General features: G+C 39.7%; 1 protein-coding gene across 5 annotated transcripts in view; it reads left to right on the forward strand.

Moving 5' to 3' along the window:
- cpeb3 (cytoplasmic polyadenylation element binding protein 3) overlaps window positions 1-20605 on the forward strand; it is a 106610-nt gene extending 86005 nt beyond the window's left edge. For all 5 annotated transcript variants that reach the window (XM_073027489.1, XM_073027491.1, XM_073027488.1 and 2 more), the window contains one exon: window positions 16364-20605. In XM_073027489.1, the coding sequence (XP_072883590.1) occupies window positions 16364-16591 (228 nt within the window). In that variant the 3' untranslated portion in view covers window positions 16592-20605. The remainder of the gene's footprint in view (window positions 1-16363) is intronic.
- Window positions 20606-20834: the final 229 nt, after the last annotated feature.

Consider the following 20834-nt stretch of genomic DNA (forward strand, 5'->3'; position numbering starts at 1 on the left):
ATTAAGCGCATGGCAATTAATAAGGACTCCTTCCCAAATCCCACCTTTCAGTATCAAGTCTGTAAGACTGCAGGTCTCTCCTTTCCAAGTTCTGTTTAAACGTGACCTTCAGCCCTCTTAGGCAGTGAATTCCAGACTCCTCCCACATTCTGGTTGAAAAAAAAATCATCATTTGCCCTCTACTACTTCTGCCAATTTCTCTAAACCCATGGCCTCTGAATTTTGACCCATATTCAGAATTTACTGCTCTGCCTTTCTTCTATGGGAACTAGTGATCTTTCCCATCACTCCCATGCACCTCCCTGCCTTTTGGTATCAGAGCTTTTGGCTGTCTGGCACTCTGTTTGGCAGACATAATCATGTATTAATTACTCTGCTTGAATTAAGTTTCCCCTTGCATTTGTCCCAGATTTTCCCCCCAACTTTGTCAGTTTCTACTTCTTTGTACTTGCACTTAATGACTTGAATGGTGCTAAAGATGAACATTTTCTATTTAAGTTACTGCCCTACATTCCTCCGAGTTTATTTTTAAACATGTGTCCATGTTTGATGGACATTTCCCTGCAATTCACATCCCATTACATGATGCCTCTCTGTACTGTTGTCTAGATAATTCTCTTCACTTTCAGTGATCAGGAAAGTATGTGGTGGTTGAGCTGTGACCAGTACACGGGGAGTATTGCAATTGTGATAAATGACCTTTGACTTGGTCCTGCATTTTGTTCAATATTTTGTTTGTTTTATACGGATTTCTACTTTAATCTTGGTTCTTTTGCCATCTCTACCTACTTAGTCAAATTTTCTTCTGCTTTCATTTGTAGAAATGTTGCCATTTAAGTATTCCTTTTTGGTGATGGGGGTAAGAGGCATTTGTAATGATCACTGGAATAGATCAGCCTAAAATTTCTAGTGTACTTGGGTAGGGTAAGAGACGAGGTTGTGATGGTTTGGGGTGATAGAGAGGGATTGGTACCTCATCATTGGGTAGGTTAAAGGGGAAGAGTGGTTGGGTTAGGAGAGGCATGAGGTCCATGCTGTGGTTAGAAAGGGTTAAAGTTGGGAAGGATTAGTCTGTTTGTTGTGTGGCTGGGCTGGGAAGAAGGGGTTGGAGTCTATGCCTTGTGGTGGGATGCAGGAAGAATTGGGGTGGATGCTTGGAGAGAAGTATCTGACCTCGTACCTTGGATTGCGGGTTTGGAAGACGGCGAGAGCTGTATGAGCAACAGATAATGATTAGCCAAAGTGGAGTGCAGTCCAGGATTGTGTTTGAGTTTGCAGGGCAGCAGTGAGGAAATGGATAGAAGTGTTGTGCTGGAGATCAAGGTCTCCACTGGGAGCCTGGATAGATCCCCAAGGTGTGTTCAGAAGTTGGGGCAACATCACCGGTTGTTGGGGCAGGGGTATCAGGAATCACGTTTGAGGATAGGGATCCAGGTGCAGTGTAATCAGGGATGATAGAGTTGACCACACGTGGGGAAACTTGGTGTTACTTCCAACATTGTGCTCCACGACACAGATTTGTAGGGGGAAGGACATGATCTTGTGTGCTCTTCCTGCTGCCCAAATTCTGCCTCGTTCCTGAAGCTACCTAGTTGAATTTTCAGGTTAACTATATATATAAAAAAAACTGGAAATCGTTATTATCATGTTTCACACTCAGGGTTGTGGTGCATAGGGAGATTAATTTTCAATTGTACGGTTCTGGAAAAAAACCCAGCAATGTGATTGAATTTCTAGGAACTATACGGTGTTTTGTACCGTGGCTAATACAGGTAAATTCAAGCTGTTCTGCTTTTGTTTAAAATACTTCCTTCAGGCAGCTTATTGTAGATGATAATATTTTGTTTCCATTTTAAAATAAGTCAAACAAAATGTATCAGGAGAGATGGTATGGTAACTATTTCAGTAATTCATTGGGAAATATTGGGAGTATCAGATCATTTTTGTACATGCTTGGCACTGATTAACAATCTTGCTGGAGAGGTGATGGGCAAGATCTTACAGGCTGAGAAGAAGTAGTCTGTTTGCTATTATGTATAGATGCAGCAAATAATTTTGAGAAAATTATTCCATTCGAAATGAATTTGTGACAAAAATGTAGTCAGAATTCTTGACAGCTTTTCTTGATTTGGATGTTTCAGCCAAAAGTGACTAAGTAATATAGCAGATTTGGAGCATTGTGCAGTTTATAGAACTGTGTGTGGCTCAGGAAATGCAATTTCCAATTGGCAGCTTTTATTTTCAGGGCATCTGCGTGAATATAAATAAACAGTCAGTGTTTTTGGCCCAAACCGTCGACTGTTTATTCAGTTTCAAAGATGCTGTCTGACCTGTTGAACTCCTCCAACATTTTGTGTGATTTTTGCTTTGGATTTCCAGCATCTGCAGACTTCCTTGTGTTTGTGATTATACTGTGTGAATATCCTATTGCATAGAGTCATAGAAAACTACAGCACAATCACAGGCCCTTTGGCCCATCCAGCCCATTCTGAAACATTTACGCTGCCTGGTCTCATCGACCTGCACCCAGATCATTGCCTTCCATACACCTCACATCTGTGTACCTAAACACATTTCTCTTAAATGTTGAAATCAAAGTTGTATCCTCCACTTGCGCAGGCAGCTCATTCCACACTCTCACCACCCTCTGAGTGAAGAAGTTCCCCTCATGTTCTCCTTAAACCTTTTATCTTACACCTTTAACTCATGAGATGTAGTTGTCTCAGCCAACCTCTGGGGTAAAAAAAACTGCTTGCATTTACCCTATCTATACCCCTCATAATTTTGTATGCCTCTACCAAACCTCCCCTCGATCTTCTACATTCTAGGGAATAAAGTCCTAACCTGTTCAATCTTTCCTTATAACTCAGGTCCTCCAGACCTGGCAACATCCTTGTATATTTTATTTACATCATTCTTGTAGCTAGGTGACCAAAGCTGCACACAATACTCCAAATTAACCTTCAACAATGTTTTATACAACTTCAGCATAACATCCCATCTCCTGTACTCAATACTTTGATTTATGAAGGCCATTGTGTCAGAACTTTCTTTACCTCTCTGTCTACCTGTGGTCCACTTTCAATGAATTATGGACCTGTATTCCCAGATTCCTTTGCTCTACCACACTCCACAGTACTCTACTGTATTAAGAACTACCCTGGTTGGTCCTCCCAAAGTGCAACATCTCACACTTGTCTACGTTAAATTCTATCTGCCATTTTTCAGCCCATTATTCCAGTTGGTCCAGATTCCACTGCAAGTTTTGATGGTCCTCCTCACTGCCCCCCCAATCTTGGTGTCATCTGCAAATTTGCTGATCCAGTTAACCATGTTATCATCCAGATCATTGATAAAGATGACAAACAACAATGAACCCAGCACTGATCCCTGCAGCACTCTACTAGTTACAGGCCACCATCTATTACCACTCTCTCACTTTTCCCACAAAGCCAATGTCTAATCAAATTTGCTACCTCATCGTAAATGCCAAATGATTGAACCTTCTTGACCAAACTCCCATGTGGGACCTTATCAAATGCCTTGCTGAAGTCCATGTAGACAACATTCATTGCCTTGCCTTCATCTACTTCCCCTGGAAACTTACTCAAAAATGTCCATAACATTGGTTAGACATGACCTACCAAGCACAAAGTCATGCTGACTCTCCCTGTCTGTCCAAAACCTCATATATCAAGTCCAAAAGAGTACCTTCCAATAACTTTCCCACTACTGATGTCAGGCTCACCAGCCTTTAGTTTACTAGCTTATTCTTAGAGCCTTTCTTAAACACTGGAACAATGTTAGCTATCCTCCAATTCTCCGGTACTTTACCTGTCACTAAGGATGATTTAAATATGCTTGGGTCCCTGCAATTTCTGCACTTGCCTCCCACAAAGTCCAAGGGAGCATCTTGTCAGGCCCTGGGGATTTGTACACATCCTCCTCTGTAATCTGTATAGGGTCCATGATCTTGCTACTGCTTTGCCTCACTTCTATATACTCTGACCATCTCCCGAGTAAAGCCAGATGCAAAAAAACTCCATTTAAGATCTCCTCCATCTCTTTTGGCTCCATGCTTAGGTTACCATTCTGATTTTCCAGAGGACTAATTTTGTCCCTTGCAATCCTTTTGCTCATAACATATCTGTAGGAGCCCCTAGCGTTCTCCTTCATCTTTTCTGTTACAGCAACAACATGCTTTCTTCTAGCCCTCCTGATTTCTTTAAGTGTTCTCTTGCATTTCTTATACATCTCAAGTACCTCATTTGTTCCTGCCTGCCTTTACCTGCCGTGCAATTCCTTTTTTTTTTCTTAACGGGGACCTCAATATCTCTTGAGAAACAAGGTTCCCTAAAACTGTTGTCTGTGCCTTTTATTCTGACAGGCTTTGACCTCTCAAAAATTCGCTTTTGAAGGCCTCCCACTTATCAAGTGCACCTTTGTCAGAAAACCCTTGCAAGCTTCTTTCTGATTGCAGTGGGATTTCATAAAATATTTTCTAGCTTTTTGTTTTGTAATACACAATCAATAGTAAAATTATATCTTTTAAAGCATTGTGATAGTTGAGTTGAACTTAGGGATGTTTTTTCGATGTGATGTGTAAGAATTCACTCTCCTATTTATTCTGATATAATTAATAGGTTTGTGGGATCTGCACAAGCCAGAATGGAACAAAATCAGCTGGTAACACAACTTCAGGATTGAAGGACATCCTTTTAGAATGGAGATGTGGAGAAATTACTTTAGTCAGAGGGTGGTAAATCTGTGGAACTTGTTGCCACGAGTGGCTGTGGAGGCCAAGTCATTGGGTGTATTTAAGGCAGAGATAGATAGGTTCTTGATTAGCCAGGACATCAAATGGTATGGGGAGAAGGCAGGGGAATGGGGATGACTGGAAGAATTGGATCAGCCCATGATTGAATGGCGGAGCAGACTTGATGGGCCGAATGGCCAATTTCTGCTCCTATGTCTTAAGGTCTAACCTCTAACAAATAGTATGTTGTTATCATTAAGTAACTGTTGAAACATGTTAGATTTAACATTTCTCATTCCTTTATGCTTTGCTTCTCATAATGTTTTAAAATAATGAAAAATTCTTCTTAAATGAATAAAAGTGCTAGAGTTTTGTTGCAATTCACAGTGTGCGATTCTTACTGATTAACCAATTGTGGATATTACTAAGAATATCCATCTGCTTATAGGAATGCACAAACCATGCGATTACAAACACATAATATTTATGCGATTACATAAACACATATTGCAGGACATATTAATTAAAAGGTACCAGATAGATCTTTAACCCATTTAACTTTACAGCAAATCAGAGAAGCATCTGGAGGTTTGCTGTTCACTTCTTGTGCTTATTAAATGCCTAAATTGTATTGGGTTTAAATCATCTTACATCTACCATCCCAAATTGAATTAAGAGTGGACCTAATCGTTTTATGATGGACTAATAAATATTATGTGACTAAGACAGTTTCATTGCCTAATCATCAAAGAGGAAATCAGAAAATGCATCATGTCTATATTAGCACTCCTGAAATAACAAACACAACAACAATTAATAATGAAAAATGAGTTGAACTGAGTTTGACTGATGTTATTAACTGCCAATCATTAGTCCTGTGGTGTGAATATTCTGCAGATGCTGGAAATCTTCAGCAACACACACAAAATGCTGGAGGCAACACCTATGGTGGGTAATATTAATTTTACTATTTAAATATTGATGTGTATTTCCCGCCATAGATTCTTCCTGACCATTTGTGTGTGACTATTTCAATGACTTCCTCTGAAGTTCTTTCACATTTGACACATTAAAAGGTATTCGCTTTTGCGGGGATCTACCCTGTCTGTTACAGTGCAGTTAGGTTGTTGAAGGCATTGTGCATTTTTGGTAATGACAGATTGGAAAGTCATCATTACTCTCCTCCCAGATTATTTTCTGTAGCTTTAGCTCTTTCATGTCTGTTGCAATTGTGAACAAAGTCCTGGGGACACACTGAAGCTAGTGGAGATAGAAGTGTCTTATTCTGCAAAATGAGCAACAGACATCATATTGAGACATCTTCCGAAGAAGAGGCATGCTCAATCCAAGATTACTTGACATTTTTATATGCTAAAGATCAAAGGTAACAGCAGGACAATTCTATAGTTACAGTGTATCTCCAATGCTTCCTTTGAATTACGCATAGTTTTCAAATTCCTTTGCACCCTCGCTCCAGACACCCAAAATGAATGTTAATCCCCACTGACTCCATCTGCAATCTTGCATATGCCAACATCTGAGGTCTAATTATTCTGAGCTGTGTTTTAAATTCAATCTGTAAACCACATTCAGATCTGAAAAGTGGTGAATCTGTGGAATTCTTTGCCACAGGCAGCTGGGAAGGCCGAGTCTTTATGCATATTTAAGGCAGAGGTTGATAGATTCTTGATGGGATAGGGGGAGAAGGCAGGAGATTAGGGCTGAGAGGAAAACGGGATCAGACATAATAAAATGGGCCTAAATGGACTCAATGGGCCAAATGGCCTAATTCAGCTCCTATATTTTATGGTCTAGTGAAGATTGGTTGCTGGTGTAATTAATATTTACTATATACCCTAACTCTAGAATACGCTTTACCAATGTCGGATGATTGATGGATTAGATCAGATAATAAATTCCTAACAGCTAGCATTTGCTTCTCTCACCCTTGCATTCACACTTACAAGGACGTGAGAAATACAATAACACTAAGCCATTTGTCTCCTCGTGTCTGCTGCATTATTCAATAAAATCATGGCCGACCTTTTGCCACACTGCCCCTTTCCTATACCAACCCTGTACCCCTTGATTCCTTTTGTATTTAATCCCTAACTGGCCCATGTTTGATGACTGAACCTCTGCATTTCTCTTGGGCAGAAAATTTCAAACATTTCAAAGAATGGCTGACTTTATTTTAAGGCCAATCCCTGATTTTTTTGCGCACCCCAGCCGTGGGAAGGCCACACATGCAGTTTGAAGGCCATTTGATACTCAGTCAAATTGCAACATCATATCTTCACGCTTGTATTCAAATCCTCTCACAACAAAGACCAGCAAACTTTGTAATTGTTTGTTATACTGGAACATCTACTTTCCGTGATTGGTATACAAGGACACCCATCTCTCTGTGAATACAGAATCCTTTCATTTTTCACTAGGTGAAAAATATTCCACATTTTCAGGTTTGTTTTTTTTACCATGACTTAATCTTTTTTCCAGTTATATTCCCATGACCTCCCCCATTCTTTTACCACGTCCTTGTGTCGTCTTTGCATGCCCCATGTCACCCGCTTGTGTGTCCTCAGCAAACTAGTTTCTTTTCTCTTACAGGAAACAGATTGTGAACTGTTTGGGAGTACATCCAACTTCCCATAGCTCCCACCCAAAAATGACCATTCAACTCATCATGTTTCTTTTGACTGAGCCAATATATTGCTCCCAGTCCTGAGTAAGGAAGGGCAAAGAAGGCAGAATAAGAAGGTGGGGGGGGGGGGGTGGAAGGACTACAAGCTGGAAGATGATAGGTGAAGCCAGGTGGCTGAGGAGGGGAGAGGGGGATGAAGAAACTGAGGTGATAGTGAAAACTTAAAGGGCTGGTGGACCATGGGAGAGGGAGGTGTGATAGGTAGGCGAGGACAAGAGGTAAGAAGGTGGCCAGAGTGGGGAATTGAAGAAGAAGAGGAGGGGAAAATTACCAGAAGTTGGAGAAATCTATGTTCATCCCATTAGATTGGAGGCTAGTCAGATAGAATATGAGGTTTTTCTCCTCCAGCCTGAGAATGGCCTCATCATGGCAGTAGAGGAGACCGTGGATCAACGTGTTGGAATGGGAATGGGGATTTGACTTAAAACAATTGGCCACCAGGAAATCCTTCGCTGTGCACCTCAGTGGATGGAATGAAGGTGTTCGACAGAGCGGCCCTCCAATCTACATTGGGTCTCACCATTGCAGAGTGGCCACATCGGGGGCATCAGATACAGTAGACGACCCCAACAGATTCACTAGTGAAGTGTCGCCTCACCTGAAAGGTGTGTTCGGTGCCCTGAATGGAGGTGAGGAAGGAAGTGAATGGGATGTACAGCATTTCTGTTGCTTGCAGGGATATGTGCCAGGAAGGAGATTAGTGTGGAGAAACAAATAGACAAGAAAGTCATGGAGAGAATGATCCCTTTGGAAAGTGGAGAATGGGGGGTGGGGAATGTGGTTGGTGGTCGGATCCCGTTGAAAATGACAGAAGCTGTGGAGAATGATGTGCTGGATGCAGAGGCTCATGAGGTGGTAGGTGAGGACAAGAGGAACTCTATCCCTGTTCAAATGGCAGGAAGATGGGGTCAGTGGGGATGTCTAGGAAATGGAGGAGATGCAGGTGAGGGCAGCATCAAAGGTGGAGAAAGGGAAACACCATTCTTTGAAGAAAGAGGACATCTCTGACGTCCTGGAAAGGAAAGCCTTATTTTGGGATCAGAGTGGCGGAGACGAAGGATCTGAGAAAATGAATTGGCATTTTTGCAGAAGTGTAGTCAAGCTAACAGTGGGAGTTGGTAGATTTATAAAAGATATCAGTGAACAGTTTGTTTCCAAAGATGGGGACAGAGAGAATGAGAAAGGGAAGAGAGGGGTCAGAAATGGACCAAATGAATTTATGGGCAGGGTGGAAGTTGGAGGCAAAATTGATGAAATTGATCAGCTCAGCATGGGTGAATAAAGCAGCATCAATGCAGTTGTGAGTGTAGCACAGATAAAGCTGGGGGGGCATTATCACGGGGAGGGCTTGGAACATGGGGTGCTCTATGTCGCCAACAAAAAAGCTGGGGCCCCATGCGAGTGCACATGGCTGCACATTGAGTTTTGACAATGTGGGAGGAACCGAAAGAGAAATTGTTGAGTGTGTGACGACCAGTTCTGTCAAATAGAGAAGGGTGTTGATGGAGGGGAACTGGTTGGGTCTGTTGTCCAGTAAGAAGAGGAGAACTTTAAGGCCTTCTTAATAGAGGATAGAAGTGTGTTTAGGGACTGGACATCCATGATGGAAATGAGGCAATCAGGGCCAGTGAATTGAAAGTAGTGGAGATCAAAAGGATGTGAGGTGTCACCCTCATCTGCAAAATTGTGGGGTCTTCTACTGTCACTGGTGCTCCTGATGCAGCCAACTCTATACTGGTGAGATCTGATGTAGATCGGGGGATCGCTTTTTTGAACACTTTCGCTGTACCCACAAAAAGCAGGACTTATCATTTTAATTCCTATCCCCATTCCAATTCTGACGTGTCAGTCTATGGCCACCTCTACTGCCACAATGAGGTCACTGTCAAGATGGAGGAGCAACACCTCATATTCCATCTGGCTAACCTCCAACCTTGATAGCATAGACATTGATTTCTCCAATGTCCAGTAATTTCCCCCTCCCCCTTTTCTCTTCCTCAATTCCCCACTCTTACCTCTTCTCCTTACCTGCCTATCACCTCTACTGGTGACGCTCCTTTCCTTTCTCCCATGGTCCGCTCTACTCCCCTATCAGATTCCTTCATCTCCAGCCCTTTACCTTTTACACTTATCACCTCCTGGCTTCTTACTTCATCCCCCCTCCCCTCAACCATTCTAGATAGTATTCCTTCCCTTCCCCTCACCTTCTTACTCTGGCATCTTCCCCCTTCTTTCTTGTCCTGATAAAGGGTCTTGGGCCAAAATCATTTCCATGGATGCTGCTTGACCTGCTGAGTTCCTTTAGTGTTTTGTATATGTTGCTCTGGATCTGCAGAGTCTCTTGTTTCTATAGCACCCACGATCACCTTTTATCTGCTTTGATAATTGCTCAAAAAGACTAGGTCATTTTCCAACATGATTTCCCTTTCATAAATTCCTTTTAATTCTGCCCATTCCTTTTTGTGTTTTCCTGCTCGTCTACCACTTCCTTAATAGAAGATTCAAATAATTGCCCCACTGCTGATGTTGGCTAGCCGTCCTGTAAGTCTTTGTGTTCTCACCCCTTCCTTCCTTGAATAGATTGGCTAGCTTGAAATCAATAGATCTTTGCACAATGTGAACCAGGACAACTACTGATCCTGAACCAGTTACCATAGTCACTTCTCCTAAAACTATTTGGAATGCAGGTTATCTGGTTCCTGGAACTTGCTGATTTTCTGTCGTTGATCTGGGTTGCGTAATTGGTATTACTGACACCAGTACTTTTATTGTTGTCATTTTCATTCAACTCCTTGTTTGCCCCAACACCTCCTGATCTCCTTTATTTCCAGGAGTTGCTCTGATTTGTGTTTTTGTGAAAATCGGCAAAAAATAATCTCTCTTATTTTTATTTTTTAAATGTTTTAATTCAATATATTTATTCCAGTCTCTGTCTATAATAGACTGAATTTGCTTTTTCTAAGTTTTTTTTCACATGTACTCTCCTATGTAAACTTTGTCTGTTCTTTGTATGATTACTTTCCTCTCTTAACAGTTTCTTGATCTACTTTGCTGAACTCAGAACTGTTGTCAAATGAGCAATAAGCCTGAGGATTGGGAAAATTTCAAAGCCTTCTCCTTTTACTTAATTAGTGAGGGCTTCTCGAAGGATCATCATGGTGGAGAGGCTTGTGAGTCCCTAAGGTCCCAAGAGTGATGCTGTCTGAAGTTTATGTCCTGGTAGGGTCACCCAGGACAGTAAGGTCAAGGGGGAGGATCCAGACAGAGCAATCCCACCAAGACTTCCAAGGCAGAGTTGGCAGAAGATGATGACACATCACAATGACAGGGAAGACGGAGGAAGACTGCAGCCGTGATGAGTCCCCAGTGGTCTTGCATTGCATACCACTGGACCCTGACCCCGATATGTTAAGAAATGTATGGTGGCTGTCTGTGCAACAGCCTCCCTATGTGGAAACTTTGGTACGGCAAGGGTTAAAGGCAACATGCAGACGAGGTTGACTGTGTGGTGTGTGGTCAAACCTCGATAAGGGGGACCTTTGAAGTGAGACCACCAGAGGAAATCTTGCTTACTGCAGACAGATAGGTGAGAATAACTCTGGCAGTGTTTAATCAACCTAGAAGAATACACTGTAGCTTCCCTTTATACAGTAGATGGTGCCAGAGACAGACAGCGTAGCTTGCTAAATGATGCTTTAAAAAGTCAAGTTTTCAAATATCAGTCGACTTCTTCCCACTTACACCTTATCCAGCAACTTTTGCATCGTTGCAATAGACAATAGACAATAGGTGCAGAAGTAGACCATTCGGCCCTTCAAGCCTGCACCGCCATTTTGAGATCATGGCTGATCAACTACTATCAATACCCGGTTCCTGCCTTGTCCCCATATCCCTTGATTTCCCTATCCATAAGATATCTATCTAGCTCCTTCTTGAAAGCATCCAGAGAATTGGCCTCCACTACCTTCTGAGGCAGTGCATTCCAGACCCCCACAACTCTCTGGGAGAAGAAGTTTTTCCTTAACTCTGTCCTAAATGACCTACCCCTTATTCTCAAACCATGCCCTCTGGTACTGGACTCTCCCAGCATCTGGAACATATTTCCTGCCTCTATCTTGTCCAATCCCTTAATAATCTTATATGTTTCAATCAGATCCCCTCTTAATCTCCTTAATTCCAGCGTGTACAAGCCCAGTCTCTCTAACCTCTCTGCGTAAGACAGTCCAGACATCCCAGGAATTAACCTCGTGAATCTACGCTGCACTTCCTCTACAGCCAGGATGTCCTTCCTTAACCCTGGAGACCAAAACTGTACACTATACTCCAGGTGTGGTCTCACCAGGGCTCTGTACAAATGCAAGAGGATTTCCTTGCTCTTGTATTCAATTCCCTTTGTAATAAAGGCCAACATTCCATTAGCCTTCTTCACTGCCTGCTGCACTTGCTCATTCACCTTCAGTGACTGATGAACAAGGACTCCTAGATCTCTTTGTATTTCTCCCTTACCTAACTCTACACCGTTCGGATAATAATCTGCCTTCCTGTTCTTACTCCCAAAGTGGATAACCTCACACTTATTCACATTCAACATCATCTGCCAAGTATCTGCCCACTCACCCAGCCTATCCAAGTCAACCTGAATTCTCCTAACATCCTCATCACATGTCACACTGCCACCCAGCTTAGTATCATCAGCAAATTTGCTGATGTTATTTTCAATGCCTTCATCCAAATCGTTGACGTTGGCAGGTAACACCAGTTTCTGTATTGTACATAAATATTTCTCGAAGCTGCATGCTCCTGACCTCATGAGCTTTCAGTATAGCACTTTCTGCTGTTCCATTAGGCCATTCCGGTTTAAATGAACTAGCAGTTCTTTGGCACTTCACGCCCTTCTGCTTCTTTGGAATTCAACATAGCGCATCAGTAATTTCTTCAATAAAGCGGTATAAAGAAGCCAGTTCTAAAATCTGCAGACAAATCATCGGAAACTCCCTGTTGTTATCACCGTCCATATCAGAAACTGGAAAAGGAACTGTGATTGTGTACGATCATGAAATATACAAAACATACCAACGAGGCAGAGGGTGACAACCTTTTGTGCACAGTTTAAATTCCTTTGTGTGCTAGTAGCAAAAGATGTGTGTGTGCGCACACATGCACACACTTTTGAGGGAACATTGACCAAAAGAGTGTTTGTGTTGTGGCTGCAGGTATTTTAATTAGTTTATTATCAGTGACAGCACCCACTTTAAAAAAAAAGTCACGGACAGTCATTCTCCATTAAGGAAATCTGCCCTAATATGCTGGATTAAGTCCTGTAGCAGTCAGCAAGTAGTGAAAAGGGTATGATTGTGAGGTCAAGAAGCCCCTGAGAATGTGTGGATCTCGGATCAGCCTCTACGGCCATCTGAAGACCCACCAATAGACAGTCCTTCAGGATTTAGCTCGAGTGATCTCACTACCAGTGGGTGCTGGGCCACCTTTTCTGTTGGGATTTTGTGGAGGGATATATATTTGCTGTAAACGATGTATTTTTCAATTTAAATGTTATGAATAGTTTCTGGTGCTTCCACATGCAGCTTCCTCCTGATGATTCCCATTCATTTAAAATTTTAAGTAGATTCAATTAAGAATAAAAAAACAATTTTTCCATGTACTTTGTGACCAGAGTTTTATATCACATTTTTAGCCCTTTATTTATTCTGAGCCTGTCAATCTTTTTAGCAGGTTTTGTTCTGAACGTCTTGTGTAGTTTTGTACTTGTAAATCAAGAAAGATGTGCCCTGACTTGTTGATCAGTAAGTGGCGGCTAACCAAATTGACATTATAATCTGTGTTGCATCAGATAGGTGGAGATGGTAGAACAATGCTATTTGTTTGTGGAGATGTTTAAAAATATGGTACCCAGTAGAACTGGTGATTGAGCTGTGCCATTTGATGCAAAGTGACACAGCCAACTTACTGATTGACAGTAGGACTGTGGAGATTAATATTTAGCTTCAATGCTATCAAATCTCCAGGTGCCTGTTGGAAGGATTAATCCGTCTTGACTTCACAGCTAAATGAGACATGGACAAAGAGGGTGGGCTTGACTGCTAACTAATATTTCAATGTCATCTATTCATATTAATAGAAAGGGACTTGAAGCAGAGAAAGCTGATGTTACAACCTGTCGATTTTATTAATTATTTTTTGAGATACAGGACAATTAGACTACTTCCCATCTTTGCCGTGTGGAGTCTGTGTATCCATGGGGAGGATGCACAGACTCCTTACGGTTAGTGTCGGAATGCTCTGAGCTATAGTAGCACAGTGCTAACCACTGTGCTAACGCAGTGCTCCATTTGGCTAGCTGTCTGGTTGGGTTGGGCCCTATTTTTAGCAACTGGAGTATACTGTCATGGAAAATCGACTTTAAAAAAATTAACACATTATTCCCCTTAATCAGGCCTCATATCCTCTCCATGGAAGTTTTACTCTAGTGAACAAAGAAAATTTCATATTAGAGCAATGGATGGTAGATTAATATCAAACCATCCATACCAAATTGCCATTTGTCTAAGATGACAACTAAACAAAGTTCAAGGTGAATTTATTATCAAAATGTTTATATGGTACAATATGCTACCTTAAATCTCATTTTTTGTAGGTATTTACAAGGAACAAAAGAAATAAAATAGAATTTTACAAAAAATCATTATATAATCAAAGACTGACCAACACCAATGTGCAAAAAGAAAACAAACTGTGCAAATAAAAATAATACTGAAAACATGAGTTTTCAAAGAAAAGAGTCCTTGAAAGTGAGTCTGTAGATCATAGAATCAGTTCAGAGTAGTAGTGAGTAAAGTTGTCCATGCCTGTTCAGGAGCTGTTCCTGTACCTGATACTGTGAGACCTAAGATTTTCATATCTCTTACCTGATGGTAGTAGCAGGAAGAGGGCGGGGTTTCTTGATGGACATTGCTGAATGGATCTACTTGAAAGGCAGTCGACTGTATCAGGTTGTGGCTTGCCATATGGCCAACAATCTTCCGATATCCAGTGAACCAGCATTGTATCTCAGGAGCCTGGCTGGAGGGCATTCTACATCCTATCAAAGTACTGGTTCTTGTGGGGTCAGGTAGCTCATATTTTACTTCCATTCTTAAAATACACTGTTTTGAAATTCTGCCTCTGATCATTGAATTAATTGCATTGTAAACAGTGAAACAAATCATTCAATTAGTTCAGAATTTAGCATGCCATCTATCCAGATTTTGGGTATGTGTGTGATTGAATGGTTTAATTAAACTGTTGAGCAATCTGATTATCTGAATGCAAAATAATGGTTTTGTGGTAGAAGACAAGCTGAGTGCTTTAGCAGTATGTCCTGCAGGCATTGAGCAAATTGGATCTTTTCACGAACCAGATTTTTTTGTTAAAACTAATATTGTATGAAAATTAATGATATGTATAACTCTTATATGCATAAACATTCATACAATGATTAGTATTTTATCATTGAAAGATACACAAATCTAATTGAGGTGTCATTGTTCCACAGATTTTTAAAGTCATAATATAATTTGTAGATGTATGTCTAATAATTGATGTCCATTTTCCCGATTTTGATAATTTATCAACAGCAACTTTGGCATCATTGAAAGGATAACATGACCAATCTCAGCACGACAAAGCCATCCTCAGTAATATTTAGAGGCCAGTTGCTAGATTGGGTGACCTGATATTTGACTAACAGTGTGAGGTTGTATCTATTATCCAGCAATGTATCTTTTGCCAGGATGTCTTCTTTGGTTTTGATCCATTGTCAGGGCAAGAATTGGGAGAACAATGGTATGTGGGACAAATTAATATTCTGTGTCATGAAACTTTGCTTGGAGGAAGCAAGGGCACGTGTTAACATAGAGGTAATAGTTAATGCCTATGAAAATAATGGCAAATAATTTTATTGTTCTTGCTCAAAGTTGAGCTAAGAGTTGTATACATACTCAATGGCCATCGTATTAGGTACCTCCTTTACCTAATAAATTGGCCACTGACTGTAAGTTTGTGATCTTCTGCTGCTGTAGCTCATCTACTTTAAGGTTTGACATGTTGTGCTATCAGAGATGCTCTTCTGCACACCACTGTTGAATGCCTGATTATTTGGGTTACTGTCACCTTCCTCGCAGCTTGACCCAGTCTGGACATTCTCCTATGATCTCTCTCATTAACAAGGCATTTTTGTCCACAGAAATGCCACTCACTGGATGTTTTTTTTTGTTTTTCATAACATTCTCTGTAATATCTAGAGACTGTTATGTGCAAAAATCCCAGGATACAGCAGTTTCTGAGATGCTTAACCCATCCCATCTGGCACCAGATATCATTCCACAGTCAAAGTCAACTCTTCCCCATTCTGATGTTTGCTCTGCACAACTGAACCTCTTGATCCTGTCTGCATTCTTTTATGCATTGAATTGCTGCCACATGATTGACTGATTAGATGTTTGCATTTACGAGCAGATGCACAGGTATACCTAATGAATAGACCATAGAGTGTATATCGAAAATCTGACAGAAAAAGGCATAAATGATATCTAAATGAGCACCCCATGCCATATATTTTGTGGTGCATCATGGAACATGATATTCGGGAAAGAATTTTGGTCCTAAATGAATCAGGGAGAGAAACTGCTTTTAATTGTTCCACGAACTAAACATTCTGGGAGTTTGTGGGTAGTGGACTTTCATAAATATTCAGGGACTTCCACTTCCATTTTCTGATGGTAGATTTGAAATGTGCATTGTGCCAGCTATAGTACATATAATAAATACAGGAATATGTTCATATTTAGCTTTCTAAAGATTGCTTTATAATTCAGTAAATAAAAACATTCTCTACCCTTCTGTCACAGGTGGAAGTCAAGCCATATGTCCTTGATGATCAGATGTGTGATGAATGCCAGGGTGCCCGTTGTGGAGGGAAGTTTGCTCCTTTCTTCTGTGCCAACGTTACCTGTTTGCAGTATTACTGTGAATACTGCTGGGCAAGCATACATTCACGTGCTGGTAGGGAATTTCACAAGCCTCTTGTGAAGGAAGGAGGCGATCGCCCACGTCACGTCCCATTCCGCTGGAGCTGAAGCGTGTTAAAGTCTGCAAACACATACTGGAGAGGAGAGCGTGGCCTCAGGGCTGAGAGGGTTCTGGAAATTGGTGCATTCTTCCTCGGATAAAGAATGTTTGTTTTTGTTTTTTTTTGAAGTCACATTACTGAACTTGTCCAAGATTGTCTGGTATATAAAAATTTCAGAGTATCTGTACTGAATCTGCACTTTGGCTCTCAAACATTTGCTTGGTACCTTTTTTTTTGTTTTGTATGGAACTTTGCATTGTGATTTAGGAGTTGTAGCTGATAAAACATCAGCCACTGTCAGGTTGACGCTCACGTAACTGTTTCCCATGACAGGAGCATGCACTTATTTTCAGAAACTTAGACTTGCCCCTAGAAGACTTACCAAAGGTAACACACTGTAGGTGGCATATGTAGCAAAGCATTCTTCTCAAATATTCAGCAATTACACATTTTGGATCATTTAGTATACTAGTTACCCTAAAACAAGCCTTTTTTTGCTCTCCATTTTGACTTGCAAGAATAATACCTCATAAGCTCAATTTGATTTTGCTGGGGTTTTTGGTTAGGTCTTTCTTAGTGTTATGTAAATGTATGCTGCAATAGCTTTTGCTGCTAAATAAACGGTATTGCAGATATCATAGTACTTTATCAGGCTAGGGTTATAAATAATTGTGGAGCATAATGCTGTCAGGAAAAAATGCAGTATAGCATGGAGAAAGCTCCAGAGGAAGGTCAGTAGTTTTGACTGCATGTTTACTTAACCAGGTTGCTGCATGCAATAAATTTTGTGTATCATGTCTCTTATATCTGCTGACAACCTGCCCACCAGTGCACAAAATAATAATGTAGGCTACAAAGAAATTTCAATGTGAGAGAATTGGTTAATAACTGGAGGAAGGCATGCCTCAATGTAAATGCTTACGGAGCTTGAATCTGTGTCCATCAAAGCATTAAGGATATCACAAATACTTATAGATGTAGGATATCTTGAAGTTATGTTGATGGTAGGTGAAGTACTCTGCGGTGATCACTTATAGTGCAATTTTTATATAGTAAGGTGATTATGTATAGTACTGTGATTTAAAAGTAACCGTTGTAATGTCTGACATAGAAGTGATGCTTCATAATCAGTGTATTAAACAAAGTGAGCTCAGTTTAAAAAATTATTCTGCTGCTTGCACCATTTATATAGCTTCAGACCTGGTCCAGAAAACCAAAGAGCTCACACACTACCAATATATTTGTCAGACTGACAAGTAGGCACATTAGGAAAGGAAACTAATGCTAAAGAATCGTCTGCACAAAAAGTCAAAATGGAGATGTCTGCTTTCTGGTTCAGAATAAACTCCCCAAATCCCTGAGTATATCCTGCAAAGCTTGAATTCTAATAAGATCTGCTAACTAGTGGACATTTTTTAGCATGTACAGTGGGGCTGCAGATTTCAACCAAACACAGGCTAAGTGTACCAATAGTGGGGGTTTGTACACAGTGACCTTCAGCAGCTCTGGGGACAATCTGACTGGATATGACACCGCATAGTAGATTTGATACTAATTGTTGAGTCATTTGTGTGTTGTGATGTCTGTTTGTGTCCAGTAAGTCTTTATTTTCTTTTTTTAGTTTATTTTTTTTCAGTGTTTAGTTGCAAGTATTGGCATTGAAATTGATTTTTTTTCGAAAAAGAAGAAATTACTTTTTTACTGGTAAATTGCTTATTATCCCTTTGGAGGTTAACTTCTGGGCTTTTTGTGATATTGCTTTCTTGCCCAGGTATGTTTTTCTATATGTTTTTTCATTATCTGTATAAGACATTTGTTATGCACTACTTTTTGTATCTGGACAGTTTTCAACAGTCAGCTGATTTTTTAAGGCGTGCTTTCTGACTGACATGATCTTTTGCAATACCTCAATTTTGAAATATAGGAAAGAAATTGATATTTTCTAAGTAAGTTTATTCTAAAAATATATATTAATTTAATTCTGCAAGGAAATGATTTAACAGATGGGTAATTTTATTTTTTTCATGCTTATTTGCTTTTTTGGAAACTGAAGGAGCTAGAGCTTTATAACTTTAATATGGAGAATTGTAGTTAGCTACAGTACATGACTTTAAAGAAATTCTACCTAAATGTGGAAAAGTGAACATTTATAAACCATTTTCCCCTTCTTAATATAATTTAATGTATGAATTTGAAAGCTGGAATGTAAAGAAATAGTTTAAAAATGGCTTAGAATAGACACATCTCCATTGGTGCTGGAAGCTGTTAGAAGAAAGTGAAATAAAAAAAAAATCACTTAATTTGTATATTTATCATTAATCCTTTAAGTACGACTGACCAGAATTGTGAAAGAATTCTTCTGTTCATGTTATTTTTGTATGGATATCTTTTTATGTTAAGTTATAACATGCCCCAATTTGTTTACTTGTTAATGAATATAAATGAGGTCCTTCAGATTGAGAATGTTATTTCTAAGGTGTTCAAATTGTAACTTGATTAAGAGCCCCTTGGTGCAACAGGTCCATGTGTGGCCTTCTCTTGATATTGGAGACTTGAATTAGTCAATTTTGAAGGCTAACTTAACCTCAACTCTTTGTTGTAATGTGCAATACTGTTTGTACTGTTTGTAAAAAAAAAAATCAAAAGCATAAATCTTTATTGAAGATTTATTTTCATTGCTAACTTTAGACATTGCGATTCACTAAATCATTTTTCTACTGTCAAATGTGTAACTTTTCTTCATGCTAGTATTTTTTCAATAGTAATGTAGCCTTTGTACTGATACAGATATTCATTGTTATTTTTAGAGAGATTTTTGCTAAAACCAGAGGATTTAAACATATTTACATATTTTTCATTTTTATTTTAGTTATTTTTCTTTACAGACTGCTTTTCTCACCATAATAGTCATTTCTGGGAGAGACTTTCATATCTGGTCAATGTCCAATATTATTTTGTATTTTTACTTGGAATAAATTAATTTTATGATGCTAATTCTTTAAAGTTTTATTTTCAGTTTTGTTATTTTTTGGAGCTGAAACATTTGTAATATTGTTACTAAAGTGTCTAGTTTTGAAATGCAAAGCTTCATGTATTAACTTGCTGAAGTGGTTTACAGTAGTGTGGTAATGACAAACGGCTGACAATGTAGAGTGATTGATGTAATTGAATGAATGGGCAATAAAGCGATCAGAATGGAGCAGACAAAATGTTGTGCTATTGTCAAAGGAGACTGGGGCAGGGGGTGGGGAGGGGGCGCGTGGGCATTGGTGGTCGTGTGCGAAACCTTTAGTTGTATGTGGGGAGTCTATCTGTCTTGCTGAGTGATAAGGCATGGATTTTTGGAGATGGGAAATGCCTTTTTTTTTGTAAGGCTGGATTTTTTGCAGCAACCACTTTTTGTACTGCTTTGTAGATCCACTTGATCTTCTTTCTGTTACTAACCTATCTTTTCCTCTCATTCTCAGTTAGTTGCTACAGAGTTGAAAATATGCCACCAAGTATTTATAAGTGCAAGTGATTACTATATACCCCAAATGGGTAGCTAGCCAGAAATTGTAGGTAAATGTGAAAATTCTGCAATTTTTTTTGCACAAAATTCATAGCTAATGCACCACTTTTGGTATTGAGTACATTCACGAAGGTGCTACTATTAAAAAAATATAGCCAAACTTTTCTGGATGTAGTTGTATTGGGGTATACAGTACAAGTATTTGTAACTTTGCTGTTAAATAATGGAAAACATTTTTAGAGTGTTCAAAGCTAGGATGTCTGTTTGTTTCTAAACAAACTACTAATTTTAAATGTATCTTTTACTGTTCTCCTAGATTGTTTAGCTAGTACTCTTAACACAGCATATACATTTTGGCTTGGACTAATGCTTGTACGGAACTGCAGTACTGTGACTAAACATGGAGCTCAATCAATGCTGCTACTGCTTACCAATGCTTAAGTTTGTAGTTTGGACTTTAATTTTTCTGTACTAACAAGTAAACATTATTAAACTTAGTTGTATGAAGCAGTAACATTTGTCATGATTTTGCATGATCATTGACGAGTGTTAGAATGATCTGCAGCTGTTATTAAAACCACAAAAGCCTCTTATAGCCTAATTGGCTGAAAGCTCTTGTGTGCAAAATATCTTGGGTCCGTGAACATTGAACTTGCAAAACAGCACCATCTACAGGCAGTACTCAAATATTGAATTCTCTGCGTTGATTATAGTTCTGCTGTGCTTATATATGGAATTT

The sequence above is a fragment of the Hemitrygon akajei genome, chromosome 23 (genome assembly GCF_048418815.1).
Source record: "Hemitrygon akajei chromosome 23, sHemAka1.3, whole genome shotgun sequence".
Taxonomy (NCBI): domain Eukaryota; kingdom Metazoa; phylum Chordata; class Chondrichthyes; order Myliobatiformes; family Dasyatidae; genus Hemitrygon; species Hemitrygon akajei.